General features: G+C 43.3%; 2 protein-coding genes across 3 annotated transcripts; one reads left to right on the top strand and one right to left on the bottom strand.

Moving 5' to 3' along the window:
- Nucleotides 1–180: 180 nt before the first annotated feature.
- morn2 (MORN repeat containing 2) lies at nt 181–4,217 on the bottom strand. Of its 2 annotated transcripts, none has more exons than XM_050036497.1 (6): nt 3,984–4,217; nt 3,842–3,874; nt 3,707–3,757; nt 2,357–2,463; nt 2,115–2,251; nt 181–858 (listed from the first exon to the last, which is right to left on the bottom strand). In XM_050036497.1, the coding sequence occupies exons 1-6, from the start codon at nt 3,988–3,990 to the stop codon at nt 756–758; spliced, it is 438 nt and encodes a 145-aa protein (XP_049892454.1). In that variant the 5' UTR covers nt 3,991–4,217; the 3' UTR covers nt 181–755. The 2 variants fall into 2 exon arrangements, with proteins under 2 accessions (XP_049892454.1, XP_049892455.1); XM_050036498.1 differs by having other exon boundaries at nt 2,134–2,251.
- A 226-nt stretch (nt 4,218–4,443) lies between these two features.
- Nucleotides 4,444–15,300, top strand: dhx57 (DEAH (Asp-Glu-Ala-Asp/His) box polypeptide 57). Its single transcript, XM_050036158.1, has 25 exons — nt 4,444–4,470; nt 5,088–5,121; nt 5,249–5,434; nt 5,571–5,861; nt 5,984–6,187; nt 6,306–7,186; nt 7,293–7,477; nt 7,585–7,706; nt 8,097–8,292; nt 8,403–8,527; nt 8,636–8,769; nt 8,860–8,914; nt 9,046–9,260; nt 9,391–9,507; nt 9,609–9,705; nt 10,987–11,160; nt 11,382–11,582; nt 11,825–12,101; nt 12,256–12,351; nt 12,468–12,551; nt 12,649–12,786; nt 12,891–12,965; nt 13,094–13,228; nt 13,315–13,515; nt 14,278–15,300. The coding sequence occupies exons 3-25, from the start codon at nt 5,253–5,255 to the stop codon at nt 14,419–14,421; spliced, it is 4,329 nt and encodes a 1,442-aa protein (XP_049892115.1). The 5' UTR covers nt 4,444–4,470; nt 5,088–5,121; nt 5,249–5,252; the 3' UTR covers nt 14,422–15,300.
- Nucleotides 15,301–15,418: the final 118 nt, after the last annotated feature.

Here is a 15,418-nt window from a genome sequence, read left to right as displayed (position 1 = left end):
GATGTAGTAAAAGCAGGGAGAAGTGGAAATAGGTGGGGGGTGGTTCTGGGTTTTGTCCATTTGAGTGGTGCTTATTTTTCAAAGTCTAACAGTAACAAAAAGTGCACGGTGAAATAAGTGCAGCAAACTCGCCCACAAGTATTCCTGGATTTATTTAAGTTCAAAGTGTAGCGTGTAATACACTCTTCCTGTCGCAGACACACGAAGCAGAGTGACAGAGGGCCAGAAAAAATAATCCCAGTGTGGCATTTTCTGAGTGAAATGAAACCTACACAAAGAAAGCTGTGTTGGAGCACAGCAACCAGTAAAACAGGAGATACTGCTGAGAGAGTGAAAGCAGGCAAGAGACGCGACTCATGGATATTTAACCACCAATACACAGAAGTACATGGGTGTGTGTGATCTTTGGGTGTTGGCAAAAACACAGGTCCATCTGCTAGCATTTATCACATTCACAAAGACTACACATAATCATAATTTCGAGATTATTAGTCATTATTTCGAGCATTATTTTGTTTCTTATTATAATGACTCATAAGCTCCTTTTTCATGGGCTTCCATATAAACACTGATAGTTGTGCAGGTTGTCAAAGTATGTCAAAGCTACTTCCCTGAGCTTCCTCATAGAAGCATCCAGGGCTATGAAAGTACGTACGTTTTTAGATGGTAAATCTTTTTTAATAGAATTAAATTTGAATGCAAAATTTATCATACAGTGTTTTATACACAGGGAGACACAATAATGCTTGTTTTGCTCAAATGTTGTGCTGCATTTTCAGGCCCAGCGCTGCTTTGCCGTGGAACTCCCCTGTCCAAACCAATCCCTGTGTGTCAGTGAACGCCCCGTCTCCCTCCAACCTAGAACACACCAGTTAAAAATCAGATCAAAAATCTGACATTTAATACAACTGAATGCCCCAAAAGTAAAACAAAATAGTGAAACATTTAATTATTTAGCTTCAAAACAACGGATTGATGTGGAAAAAAATGTTATATCCAACTTTGAAACTGTCTGAGGGGAAATTTAAAAGAAATATTGTGAATGTCAGAGTTCAAGTGCCTGATATATTAAACATTATATGTGGGAAATGGCATATTAAGGCATAGTTCACCCAAAAGTCAAAAATACATATTTTTCCTGTTACCTGCAGTGCTATCTATCAATCTGGATTGTGGTGATTTGGTGTGAGTTGCAGAGTGTTGGAGATATCAGCTATAGAGATGTCTGCCTTCTCTCCAATATAATGGAACTAGATGGCACTCAGCTTGTGGTGCTCAAAGTGCCAAAAAATACATTTGAAAAAGTCAACAGCAATGTCTCTTTCCAGAAATCATGACCCAGTTACTCAAGATATCCACAGACCTTGTTGTGAGCAGTTTCATGTAGGAACTATTTTCTTTCTGCTGAACTACACCCTTCAACCGTATTACTGTACAGAAGGAAGTGTGCATCTACTCATGGACGAGAGCCAAAACAAGATGTAAACATTAATGGCATCCCCTTTGGCTGAGCTGTAACGTTAGCTAGCTCAGTGGTGCTAGGTAAGCTAGCAGTAGATGCACACTTCCTTCTGTGCGGTGATGCGGTTAGCGGATGTAGCTCAGTAAAAAGAGAATAGTTCCTACACGAAACTGTTCACAACAAGGTCTGTGGATTATCTTGAGTAACCAGGTCATGATTTCTGGAAAGAGACATTGCTGCTGTGTTTTTAAAATGTATTTTTTGGCATTTTGAGCACCGCAAGCATGTGTGCCATCTAGTTCCATTATATTCAGGAGGAGGCATCTCTGCGACCTATATCTCCAACACGCTGCAACTCACCCCAAAACAGTCTAGACTGATAAACAGCACCACAGGTAGGAGGAAAAAATATGTGTTTCTTATTTTGGGGTTAACTGCCCCTTTTAAGGTGCACTAAACCACTAATTACTTTGAGACTGTTCAACTGGAGTCTTGCTGCTTTATTCTGGTTATAAAAGAATCTGAACCACTGCTCATCAATTAGACTGCAACCCTGCAGTATATTTATTTGGAAGCTCCTAAAGGACACAGCTCTTTGCAGAAATCATTAAAGGAATGACACACTAGGTGCCAAAAATGTGTTGCTTTTTACCTGTTCATGTGAAAATGACCTTTGTAAGTAGAGCCGTCTGGGAAAGTATACGTCCCTGTGCCATGGTACATGTTGTCTTTGAACTCTCCTTCATAGAGTGCTCCAGAGGGATGCTGCAGGGTCCCTCTGCCGTGCATCTGTGTGAGACAGAAAGCAAGCGTGTGTAACTAACTACAGAGCAAATACAGTGTTTAGCAACAGACATCAGAAGAAGGAAAGGTACACACACACTTAATACATACTTTGTCTTCATGCCATTCTCCAGTGTAAATGATTCCACCTGCTGAGGTGTGTTTACCACTGCCACTCCTCATCATCACCCCTGATGCAGACATGCTGCACTCCCCCTCTGTGGAGAGCAGGAGAGATTGACACAGACCTACCAGGCAGTAATTATAGTATATTGAACAAATATTTTAACGTAACACTTTTATGTTTTACTTATGTTTTAATTACCTTTATGTTTTCACAGGTTTAAGTTAAAGATCTAAGACTTCTTATGTACTTAATAGATATGTTTCTCTCAAATTCTGGTCGCAATTTTGTTAAAATCTGTGTTAGTGAGCACTTCAAGATGCTTATTAAACAGCATCATTACTACACACGTGTGCCTTCAGATGGTCATAATTAAACACCCCTCTGAAATGTGAAGTTTGATCACACAACACAGAACCGCACATGTCCAAAGTTTTGAGGAGGTGTGCCATTGGTATGCTGTTTGCAGGAATGTCCACCAGACCGATGTTGTTTCTGTGAATTTGGCATTACATCCAACCAACATGTAACCACGCCAGCCCAGGACCTCCACATCCAGCGTCACCTGCAAGAACGTCTGAGACCAGCCACCCAAACAGCCGCTGCAACACTTGGTTTGCACAAACCATCAGAAACGGTCTCAGGGAGGCTCATCTGTGTTTTCATCGTCCTCACCAGGGTCTTGCTCTAACAGAAGTTCATTGTCTTAACTGACTTATGCAGCTGTGAGGCTGATTGGATGTACTGCCAAGTACTGCAAGTGGTATTGTGTTAAGTGATCACACTGCACATTTTAGAGTGGCCTTTTATTGTGGCCATCCCAAGGCATACCTGTGTAGTAATTATGCTGTCCGACAAAGGTTGTGAGGATGGTTGGATGTACCACCAAATTCATGGAAACGACATTGGAGACATCTTATGGTCATGAAATGAACATTAAGTTCACAGGCAACAGCTCTGGTGGACATTCCTGCACTTAGTGTCCTTTTATTGTGACCATCACAAGGCATACACTGAGTGAATTAAAAAGATCTTTAACTTAGACTTGTGCAAAATGGGAGCAAAAACAAAAGTGTTGCGTTTAAATTCTTGTTCAGTGCATCTATTGAAGGGACAACTGGTTTGTCTTGCTGTACCCAAAGCAGAACATGGCTCACAGGTGTATTCAACTAACATTGCTTTCATTTCTGCATATTTGTATAGCATAATGTATAGTAGTACAGGCTATAGGCTATGATAAATAATACAGTATAATAAGTAGGGACCCCAGACGCCCTACCCCCCAAACTCCATGGCCACGGCCTTGCAGACCTATGTAATTGTGATGAGAAACTCACCATATCTGTCCCCATTTAGGAAAATGTAGGATGCCTTTATAGGTCCTACCCCTGTAAACAAAGAGACATATTCATCTCAAACACCTTATGTGTCAGATTCAACTTTGCAGGTAGGCTATGGAACTTGAAATGTACCTTGAGTTTTTAAAGAATCACTTTCCTTCTTGTCTGAAAGTGAAAACGACACAAAATTAGACAGCAGACAAGAAAACAGAAGGAGCTGTGTGTGTGTGTGAGCTGTGTGTAAGAAAGCATCACAATCACATTCACACCCCACCAGACATCCGCGACAGCTTCACCCAGCTGGCAGATGGTTGTCAGAACCGACAGGAAACGCTGTGAACCGGCCAGATAGGAATGTGGGAAGCCAGGAACTCTTTTACAAAGTTGTGAAAATGACCTGAGAAAACTCCGGGCTATATTTGTTCAGTACATAATCCTAAAATAAACAGTCTGGGCTACTCTAAAATAAGCTGTCAGCTCTGTGTGGTGCAGGCAGCACGACGCAAACTGCAGTTGCCATGGTTACAAGATTTAGTACAGACCTAACGTTAGCTTCTAAAAAGTGTTTTGTTTTTTAAAAATACAGTTACAGTAGTTTAATCATATATATATCGCCTTTAACAGCCTACAGACATTTTCTAAATAATACTTTTACATTAAGTAACTTAAAACGTTACCGGACACCGGAAATGAACTTTGAACTCTGAGTTTCGGCCAATGGAGGAGATGCAGGCTACCGGTGGTTGGAACAGCTCGCTATGGTTTGTCAATACTTGTTTTGAAAGTTTAGTTTTTTAAGTACTTTTGTACTTTATCGTTTCTGGTATACTTTCATATGTAGTCAAGGCATTCTTAATCATTTAAACCTCTCGAGTTGACATGTGAGAAAGCTTCTTTCCGCTAGCGTTAGCTTGTTATATCAGAAGTGCTAGCGGTTAGCATGTTAGCTAGCCGAAGCTTTATACACTTTACTGACTGACTTGCCACACTGCAAGACACCACTTTATCGATACCAGTTATACCCTGTTTCTTTGTAACTTGCTAATAAAATACATTGTCAGACAGTGAGGCGCGGAGTTCAGTTAAATGGTCATCGCCCTGGTTGGGTTGTTAAGTCTGTACGCATTGATTGCATAATTGTAGCCACCAGCGCAGTGTGTGTCAGCCACCATCTCATTGCTCGCACTTGAACTGAAGTGCCACAATGAGCCACCCCACAGCTATGTGCGACTCTGTGCGCTGCAGTGGATGTACAGTGGCTGTCTGCGCTGCCCGGGTCCGCAACTAGAAGCTCTCTCTGGTGTATCCAGGATTACTACTCGCAGGGCTGCGAGGATTTATTCAAACTACTATATGTGTTTTGTGTCTCTCTTCACAGATTGTTTGCTGCTATGAAAGGACATTAATTGAATGTGAGTATACTGTGGGATCATAGCTGTGTATTTTAGGCAGACCATGATGTGTTGATGGTGATACTCTGAAGCTAGACTGCTTTAAATATATTCCCTGTGATGAAACTGTTTATGTGTGTTTTAACAGAGAAATGAATGCAAGGAGAAGAGGTGGGAAGCCAAACAGAGGAGGGGGGAAATTTAACAAGCCGAGAGGAGGTGGTGGAGGAGGCGGCGGAGGTGGAGGTGGAGGTGGAAGTAGGAAAGGAGGAGCCGGTTGCTGGGATGACGGTGATGATTTCTCCCTTGATTTTGGACCCTCTCATCCCAGCAGGTATGCATTCACAGCAAAGGAATTCATTATCACATTTAAATTTTTTCACAGTTTGCTCATTTTCTGCTGACGTCCTCTATCACCCTAATCTCTCCTGTTCCTCTGTCTCTCTCTGTTTACCTGGCTTTGCCTCCAGACCTGGCAAGGGACGAGGCAGCAGCAGCAGCAGCCGCGGTGGCAGGGATGGAGGTCGAGGACGGGGAGGTAGAGATCGTGACAGGGATGGCAGAGGCAGTGGGAAGAGCAGTGGCAAAGCTCTCCCAAGGTCCCTGGCAAGGACAAGACCAAGCCCAAAGACAGGTGACGGCATCAAGCTGGAGATGAGCAGCATGCCCTTGCAGAGGATCTTCATGACTAATGAGAACCAAGAACAACTCAAGGAGCTGCTGCGGAATCTGCAGTCCCAGGACATTGATGAGCCATATGAGTAAGAACATCTACTAAATATACCAATCACATTCTAGATGCCCTTTTTCTGTGTGAAGAGTATAAATGTAATGCTAGGAAATGTTTCAATTAAGAGATGTTTTTATCATCCTGCTCTGCCAGTGAATCTGGTTCAGACTATTCTGGGGGAGAAGAGGATGAGGTGGAAGTTGATGAGTTGGACCACCGCGAGGATGGCCAGTTTTGGGCCACTAATGACGACCCTGTGGAGAGGGCAGAGAGCCCAGCATATGAGACAGAGTCTGATGATGAACGGCCCACCCCTGAACCCATCATCTCCTTATTTGCCATAGGAAAACTCTGCAGGTGATGTACAGATTTGTTTATTTTGGAGCTGACATTTGTCCTGCATTTGATATAAAGCCAGTTAGATGAATATTTATGTTGTTTGCTAACCTTTTGTTTTCTCCTCTCCTTTTTAAAGGTATGGGTTTGACAGGGAGCGTGGCAAACAGGCATTGGAGTCTGGTGGAGGGGAATTCGGGGCCACTTTGGAACAGCTCCTCCAGCAGGTTTTCAGTGAGCGCTACGGCCAGAAAGCACTTTCTCCTGATGGCCTTGAGGGGGTGCCTATGGATGAGTGTCTGAGCCAGAGGCAGGAGGAATCTCTAGCTCTATGTGCCATTTACGGGGAGCGCTTCAGCGAGCGCATTGCTAACGCAGTCTGGACAGTAACCCTCGACCTCTCATTTCTCTCAGACAATGTTGCTAAGAATGGCAGGCAAGGCGGGAGTCGTGGGGGCAGAGGTGCTGTTAACACCCGTGATGTCTGCCGATTCTACTTGAGAGGGCAGGGCTGCCGGTTTGGGGACAAATGCAAGTTTAAGCACCAGCTCGTCACTACAGGGAGATCTGGGGCCAGTTCCCCAGACCCGAACAGCCCTAGCCAGCCTGGCTTCAGCAGCGCTTCTCCTCCTGAGTATGAACTAGAGATCCGTTTCCCCAAAGGAAACCGTTACCCGTTTCAGGCACCAATAGTTGCCTTCAGCACCACCGATGAGTCTGTCGGAGCCGCAGGGAGGCTCAGTGTGACTGAGAGATTGTATGGAGAAGCGTTGGCTGCTGCGTCGAGCAACGAGCCTGTTGTTTACACTCTGATCACCTTATGTGAGGATGAAACTACCATGAAGAGACTGCTGGCTGTCACTCATCACAAATACAGCACGCCCCCGCCTGTTGTGGCACCTCCTCCACCCTCTCTTGCTGTGGCAAAGAGTAAGAATGTGAGGAGCAATGCCTCTGAGGAAAACAGGAGTAGTAACAGCAAAAGGACTGCTCTACCTACCAACCAGAGACCTGCAGATTGTGAGTCATTATTTACTTCATATTATTTATATTATTATCTCTATTTTCACCACATAGATTTTAGTATTTATGCTTATATAAGTTGAATCCCACCTCTATTTCAAAGTGAAAGAGGCAGAAGAGGCAGAGTCTCCAGATGAAAGGGACGAAGACGACGAGGACGAGGCTGTTCCAGTCGAAAGTGAGAGTTACGTCAGTCTGAGGAAGAGGATGGTGAATAAGCACAACCCGAAGATAGACAACCTGCTGAAAGAAAATGGCAAGCTGTGCAGAGAGTTTAAGAAGAAACCGGTAAAAGAAGACTGATCTCTTCACATTTATATCTTACTTGACATTCTCTCCAATGTGATGCATGTAATTTAATAAATTGCTGTTCTTCCATCCCTCTGTTCAAACAGTCTTCCGGGCGGTTCAGGTCCATGTTGGAGCAGAGGAGGAAACTGCCGGCTTGGCAAGAAAAAGAAAACATCCTCGAACTGCTAGGCCAGTGTCAGGTGCTGGTTGTCAGCGGGATGACTGGGTGAGTCACACAGGGCTGCATGAAGTGTTGGCATTCCCAGAGATTTAAAAGGGGGAAATGATACTTATGAAAGACAATGGTGAATGGAAAATTTGAAGTGGTTTCATGTATTGTAAATTGACTGTGGTGCTAGATTCTGGTCCTCAGCACAATTTGAAGTGATTATAAGGTGACTAAATCCACATTTTACCACCAAGCTGAGTGTCATCTAGTTCCATTATATTAGAGAGAAGGCAGACATCTGTACAGCTGATATCTCCAACACTCTGCAACTCACACCAAAGCAATCTAGACTGATAAATAGCACTACAGATAACATTGAAAATATGTATTTTTTATTTTGGGGTGAACTGTCCCTTTTAATGTTTATTTTCCGATACTCTTGTACAGGTGTGGTAAGACCACTCAGATCCCTCAGTTCATTCTGGATTCCTCATTAGACGGTCCAGCGGAGCAGGTGGTCAACATCATCTGTACTCAGCCACGCCGCATCTCTGCCATCTCTGTGGCCCAGAGAGTGGCACAGGAGCGTGCAGAGAGTCTGGGACACTCAGTGGGCTATCAGATCCGTCTGGAGAGTGTTAGGGTAAGGGCACATTTTATATGGACATCTAGTATGCAGCATTAAGGACTCATGTGCAACATATTTGTTAAGTATATGTAGCTCTTTAATCACTGAGTGCTCTCTTTTGTCAGTCGTCTTCCACCAGACTGCTGTACTGCACCACGGGCGTGTTGCTGAGGAGACTGGAGGGCGAAGCAGACCTGAAAGGCGTCACACATGTTATTGTGGATGAGGTGCACGAGCGAACGGAGGAGAGGTGAGATCATGCGGATCACTTGTTCATGGTGCAGAAAGTTTGCATGTACACTCTCCTTCATGCATTGTTTCGCTAAATAAGGTAAATCTTCTGTCTTCTCTTTGTTAGTGACTTCTTGCTGTTGGTGTTAAAAGACCTAATAATGCAGAGACCGGACCTGAAGGTCATTCTGATGAGTGCCACACTTAATGCCAACCTCTTCTCTGAGTATTATTACAACTGCCCCACTGTCCACATACCAGGTAGGTAGCCAGTGTGACTCTGTCATACATGATAGGCACCTCATTCCATAGATTGTTTTCCCTCCACTAAGTGAATCATTTTCATTTTAGGCCGCACTTTTCCCGTCGACCAGTTTTTCCTTGAAGATGCCATCGCTAAAACCCAGTAAGTACATCCTCCTTCACCCAGAAAATATTTAATCAATCGCTACTGATGAATATTTTTAATTTTTGTTTTATTAAATATGTAAGGATTCGTTTCTTGCACCGTCAAGTCAATTTTCTTTATTTTCCCAGCTACGTCATTGAGGATGGCAGCCCCTACATGCGCTCAGGGAAACAGAATCAGTCTTCCACAAGTGGACGAGGGAGCAAAGGAGACCCGAGGGACATGGTGGACGACTTGGGCGACGACATGTGGAACTTCATGTCTTTCTGTAAGAAGGACTTTGTCAAAGACTCCATTCCAGACCAGCAGCTCAGCCTGCAGGATCTCACCATCAGATACAAAGGTGAGTTACGAACGTGTTTCAAAAACTGAACTGATTTGTTTTTATGGGTTCTTAAAGATCTTCTTATCCAGATAATTTGTTGCTGCCTGTTAGTGCATTAATATTACACTTTGTTTTGCTGTTGATGCAGATGCTAAGAAGTCTGTGGTGAAGACTATGGCTGCCATGGATCTGGACAAGATCAACATGGACCTGGTGGAGAACCTGCTGGAGTGGATTGTGGATGGAAAACATGACTACCCTCCAGGTAATAATCACCCATGTGTACTCCAGTTGAGGTGAATTCAACACTCTTTGGATGTGTCAGTGTGGACTTTGTTAGTGTAACCTTTGGGTTTTGGTGTCCAGGTGCAGTGCTTGTGTTTATGCCAGGCCTGGCTGAGATCAAGATGCTTTACGAGCAGCTCAGGTCCAACAGAATGTTCAACAACAGAGGCGCAAAAAGGTCTGTGTATAAAGTCGTTCAGTCCTTGCTGTTGGTAGTGTTAATGAAGGTTTAAATTCATACTCTGTTTTTTTTTTTATCTTATTTTCTCTCTTTCCTGGGGCAAATGTGAGTTCATTAATCCCTATAAATCCCCCAAATGGAGACCATGCAGTCCTTAGCTGACCACAGGATTTTCACCGATGCAATTTTTTCATGTGTGCTTTATTTCTACCAAAAACTTGTCTTATTGAAATTTTTCAAGTTTTTCAAGTTATAAATATTTATAACTATGTTTACATTTCTGTATAATCACCTGAAAGTAAGAATTGTTGTATTTGTTACCTTAGAATGAGCTGTTTATATCTTTATATGGAGCAGGTCTTCCACCGATTCCAACATGTTGTTTTCATGTTTGTTTGTGAGGCAGAACTTAAGCTGCTTCGTCGATAGCTTCCCATTTAGTTTGGTGTGGTGATGCCAGCATTACTGCAAAAGAGTGGAAACGTATGGAAATGTACCGACAGCGAGTCGTAGACTGACTGAATGTGGAAAAACTGAGACATAATGTTGAAATTGCACTTTTATTTTAAGATATCTCAGGCTGTTCATAATCTGTTATTAAATAGATACATGTTTTTAAAATGTACTTGTACTTTACACTAAAAGAAAATGAAAAATTTGAAGGTTGTTATTATTTTTGAGGTTATTCTACAGTGGTGTTATTGGTCCGACCCACCTGAGATCAAATATGGCTGAATAAGGCCCATGAACTAAAATGAGGCCACTCTCCTACACGCTCGGCTTGCGGGCGAAGTGTCAGTTGGTTGCAGTCTGCAACCTCACCACTAGATGATGCTAAATCCCCCACACGGGACCCTTAAAGAGTTGGTAGATTGTGGGAAGAAAATCATATCATTAGAGGGTGGCCAAAATTGGAATTATGATGGAAAAACAAGGTCTGCACACTAGACTGTGATCCCATAGATATTTAATTGAATTTCCACCGAGGTGACGTTTCCAGCTTCATGCTCTTCATCCCACTGATGAAGGTCCTGGAATCAAGTTTCTTTTTATTACTTTTTATAATTTGCATCCAAAGACAGGGAATTCCTGATGCTGTTAATACATGTGGATAAAATAATGTATGTTTTATGTTACAGATTCATTATTATAGTATTGTACAAAATGTATTGTCTGTGGTATTGGGATGTAACTTTTTTTTTTACCAGATGGTTATTATTAAATGGGTGAACACTCTACTGGTCAAATACTTAATGCGTATGTATTCCCCCTCATTAGATGTGAGGTGTACCCACTCCACTCAACCTTGTCCAATGAGGAGCAGCAGGCAGTTTTCAGCCGGCCCCCAGAGGGTGTCACAAAGATTATCATCTCCACCAACATCGCAGAGACCTCTGTAACCATCGACGACGTGGTATATGTCATTGACTCTGGCAAAATGAAGGAGAAAAGGTAACCTCATGTTTATCTAAAGATAACAGATGTTATGCAGGATAAACACTGTGTACATTTTTGCATTTTAGAAAATAATGGTTGTGAATTTTACCACATTTTTGTTGCCACACACAATCAAACATACACACATTTAAGAATCTGCTTTAATTCAGGGAGTACTAGGATAGAGTTTTATTTTAGAATCCACATTTCTCATTTCTTCTTGGTTATATTCTTAGGTATGATGCGACTAAAAGCATGGAGAGCCTGGAGGACTCGTGGGTTTCTCGTGCCAACGCTCTGCAGAGGAAGGGTCGAGCAGGTCGAGTGGCCTCGGGGGTCTGCTTCCACCTCTTCACCAGCCACTGCTTCCAACACCAGCTGGCTGAGCAACAGCTGCCTGAGATCCAGAGAGTGCCTCTGGAGCAGCTCTGCCTCCGGTAGATCCATCTGTTTGCTCTTTGCACAGTGCCAAACTGCTCTGTTGTCTCTGTAAATGCAAATAACAGAGGTTTATGTATGACATGGATGTTGGGATTTATGCTTAGAAGTGGAGGGGAAACTGGTTTACTGGGATTATTGGGCTGGGCTTTGTCCAGTAGAGGATCTTCCTGTAGCACCATGTCAGATAACACATTATATCCCCATGCTCATATTTACCATTTCCCCCTCTCTGCTACAGAATCAAAATCCTGGATGTGTTTGCCGAGCGGATGCTGGAGTCTGTCTTCTCCCGGCTCATCGAGCCCCCGGCTATGGGAAGCTTGGACGCAGCCAAGCAGCGCCTACAGGACCTCGGAGCTCTGACTGCAGATGAGAAACTGACCCCGCTGGGCTACCACCTGGCCTGCCTGCCCGTTGACGTGCGCATTGGGAAACTCATGCTGTTCGGGGCCATCTTTCGCTGCCTCGACCCAGCGCTCACCATCGCAGCCAGTCTGGCCTTCAAATCACCATTTGTAAGCAAGTGCTCGGCACTGTTGGGAGACCATATGTGTCTCTCCCTGGCATCACAGAGCTGATTCAGTATCTGTGCTTATTTTTTTTAGACAGAGAAAAAAAGTGTCCTCTATAGAAGTACTTTATGTACTTGGTCCCCTGTCTGTGTTCCAGGTGTCTCCCTGGGATCACCGGGAAGAAGCCAATGAGAAGAAACTGGCCTTTGCCGTTGCCAGTAGCGACCATCTAGCTTTGTTACAAGCATACAAGGCACTGATTCACTTTCTTTCACTTCACTTTTCTCTGTGGAAAAAGCTATATATGTATGTGTACATGTTGACGTAGCTGATCAAATGATAGACGTGATGGATTTCTGTCACTTGCAGGGATGGTGCTGTGCTGCAAAGAATGGCAACCAGGCCGGCTACCTTTACTGCAGAGAGAACTTTCTGTCTTGGCGAGGCTTGCAGGTGAGGCAGTGCTGTCTGAGGCGCTCTGATCCATTCTCTTCCACAGCTTTTCCCATGTCATACGTGTCTTAATAAATGTCTGTGGTGACGTGTGCAGGAGATCGCAAGTCTGAAGAGACAGTTTGCTGAGCTGCTCTCTGACATTGGCTTCATCAAGGAGGGACTGAGAGCCAGGGTTATAGAGCGCATGTGCTCTAAAGGCACAGATGGTGTTCTGGAGGCAACTGGCCCCGAGGTAACACACACACACACACACACACACATTGTAGTGCTAGTGTTTTATTTGTTGCTCCAATATGATTATAATGATAAACAATGATACATTTAATTTCTTTTCAGGCTAACTTGAACTCAGACAACATAAAGCTGATGTCCGCCATGCTTTGTGCTGCCCTCTATCCCAACGTGGTCCAGGTATGTATATATAAATGCTCTCTACACACTCTCTCCAGAGTCTTTTTCCGATTATGTAGTATAAAACTATGTCATGCCTGTCTCTGTTTGGCTTCATTCACACTCCTGTGTTGGATCTTTTGTCTCAGGTCCGAGCTCCTCAGGGGAATTACAAGATGACCAGCAAAGGAGCGATGAAGATGCAGCCCAAAGCCAACGAGCTCCGCTTCATGACCAAGAACGATGGCTGCGTCCACGTGCACCCGTCGTCTGTCAACTACACTGTGAGATAAAAGAGAAAAGATGTGGTCCTGCATTCAGCAACTGGTTCGAGTGACAAGCCCCTCTGAGACTCTTCTTTGTGCCCCAGGTTCGCCACTACAACAGCCCCTACCTGGTTTACCACGAGAAGGTGAAGACGAGCCGCGTCTTCATCAGGGACTGCAGCATGGTGTCTGTCTACCCGCTGGTGCTGTTCGGAGGCGGACAGGTCAACGTGGAGCTGCACAAGGGAGAGTTTGTTATCTCGCTGGACGACGGATGGATCCGATTTGCTGCCGCTTCTCATCAGGTCAGAGATAAGAGAACACAGAGACGTAATCGTTTAAAATATCTCTAAAAGTGTCCTTGCACATACCGTTTTTAGTTTAAAAAGTACAAACGCAGATATTTTGTTGACAAATAAGCATGACTTAGAACATTATTAAACTGTTTCTAAAGTTCTCCAATATGCTTAAAAGATTTAACAGGATTTTTCAAGGACTCCAAAGAAAACAAGTCATGCTAAATACATACATTGTCACATAAAATCACAGTAATTAGCATAATTATAAACAAAATAGCATTTTACATTCTTTATGTACTGTTTAGATTGTATTTATAGCAGAGGTGTGGACTTGAGTCACATGACTTGAGTCACAAATTTGATGACTTGACAAAATAAAAATATGACAAAACAGACTTGCAACTGGACTTTGTCACCAGTCACTTTAACCAATGACTGGTGACTTCAATTGGACGTTTTTTTACCTGAAAAAACTTGATTCCTTCCTCCAAGCCCAAAGATTAGGTGGGAGGACCGAGCTTTAGAGGTGACCCTCTCTTCATACAGATGCTGTAGGTTATTAAAAGTAACACCAGTGATCTTACAGCACAACTTGACAGCTTTTTCCAACTTGATCCTCATGATTGTCCTATCTACATCAAAACTCTTCAGCTTCCTTAAATACAATAGCAATAAAAGAACATTGAAACAACTGAAAATGCACCAAATTACTGTATAAGGCAAATGAACTCTGTAAATGTGTGTGTGCTCATGTGTGTGTGTGCTCAGGTGGCTGAGCTGGTGAAGGAGCTGCGCTGGGAGCTGGACCAGCTGCTGGAGGACAAAATCAGGAACCCAAGCATGGACCTGTGCAGCTGCCCCCGCGGCTCCCGCATCATCCACATGATAGTCCACCTCATCTCGACACAGTAGCTCTGCTACTTAGCACCTCCTTTAAACCTTTATTGTCACCATCAAGTGCTTACATGCATGACGCTCTGCAGTTCAAATGTCTGCATCACTGCCACTAAGTGATTTTGATAATATTTATTAGGGAGAAATCGGGGTTAACAACCTTGAAACTGGGTAAGATTTGTATTATATCTCTCAGAGACAGATCAGCAGGGCACATACTGAGGTTGAAGTGAGGCTGAAGTGCTGCTGCCACCTGACACTTTATCATAACTATCAGTTTACATGGAAACAAAGGTGTTATTGTGTTGCTGCACTGGAGGCTCCTTCAAAGCAAATTCTGCCTTCAAAGGGAAAAAAAAAGCTCTATGCAGGTGATCCACAAACCTCCGTCATTGTTAAAGCTGGAATAGAAAGCGCTTCTCGCTATTTTTACAAGTCTTATTTTGACAATTATGAAATGCAACCATAGAAAGGTCTTGTCTTGATGCCACACTACTGTATGAGCAGTAAACTGGCACACGGTTGATTCTTGAATTTGATGTCAGATATAATTTGTATACAGTGCATTTTTATTTTGGGTTGTGTGTCTCGCTCACAACTGAGAAGTGTCTTGGGTCCATATTGGATTTCCTACGCTCACAGTGACTTGTTATGGTTGTGAATATTTATTTGTCTTGCATGACTGAGAGATCCAAGAGCTTCTGCATGGTATTCGGCTGTTTTACACTCACTGAATGTATTTAAACGCAAGTGATGTCAAAACTACACTTTCACAATGTGAATGCAAGGGCTTTTTAAATCAGGAGTATTTGGTGAGAATTGCCAAAGAATTTAAAAGCTTTTTGTCTTAACAAGCGATGAATTCCACTGCACTAAAAATAAAATAAGTCAGAGAGAGCTGTTTGTCGGCTTTTATTTTATTTACAGCAGATTTGCTTTTGCACCTTTGCGCTCATCTCGTGTTGTATTTGAAGCCCAGCTGCGTCTTGGATGCAACAAAAGAATTTACAGGCTT

Source organism: Epinephelus moara, chromosome 23, assembly GCF_006386435.1.
Source record: "Epinephelus moara isolate mb chromosome 23, YSFRI_EMoa_1.0, whole genome shotgun sequence".
NCBI classification, from domain to species: domain Eukaryota; kingdom Metazoa; phylum Chordata; class Actinopteri; order Perciformes; family Serranidae; genus Epinephelus; species Epinephelus moara.
This window is presented reverse-complemented; position numbering and strand designations above follow the sequence as displayed.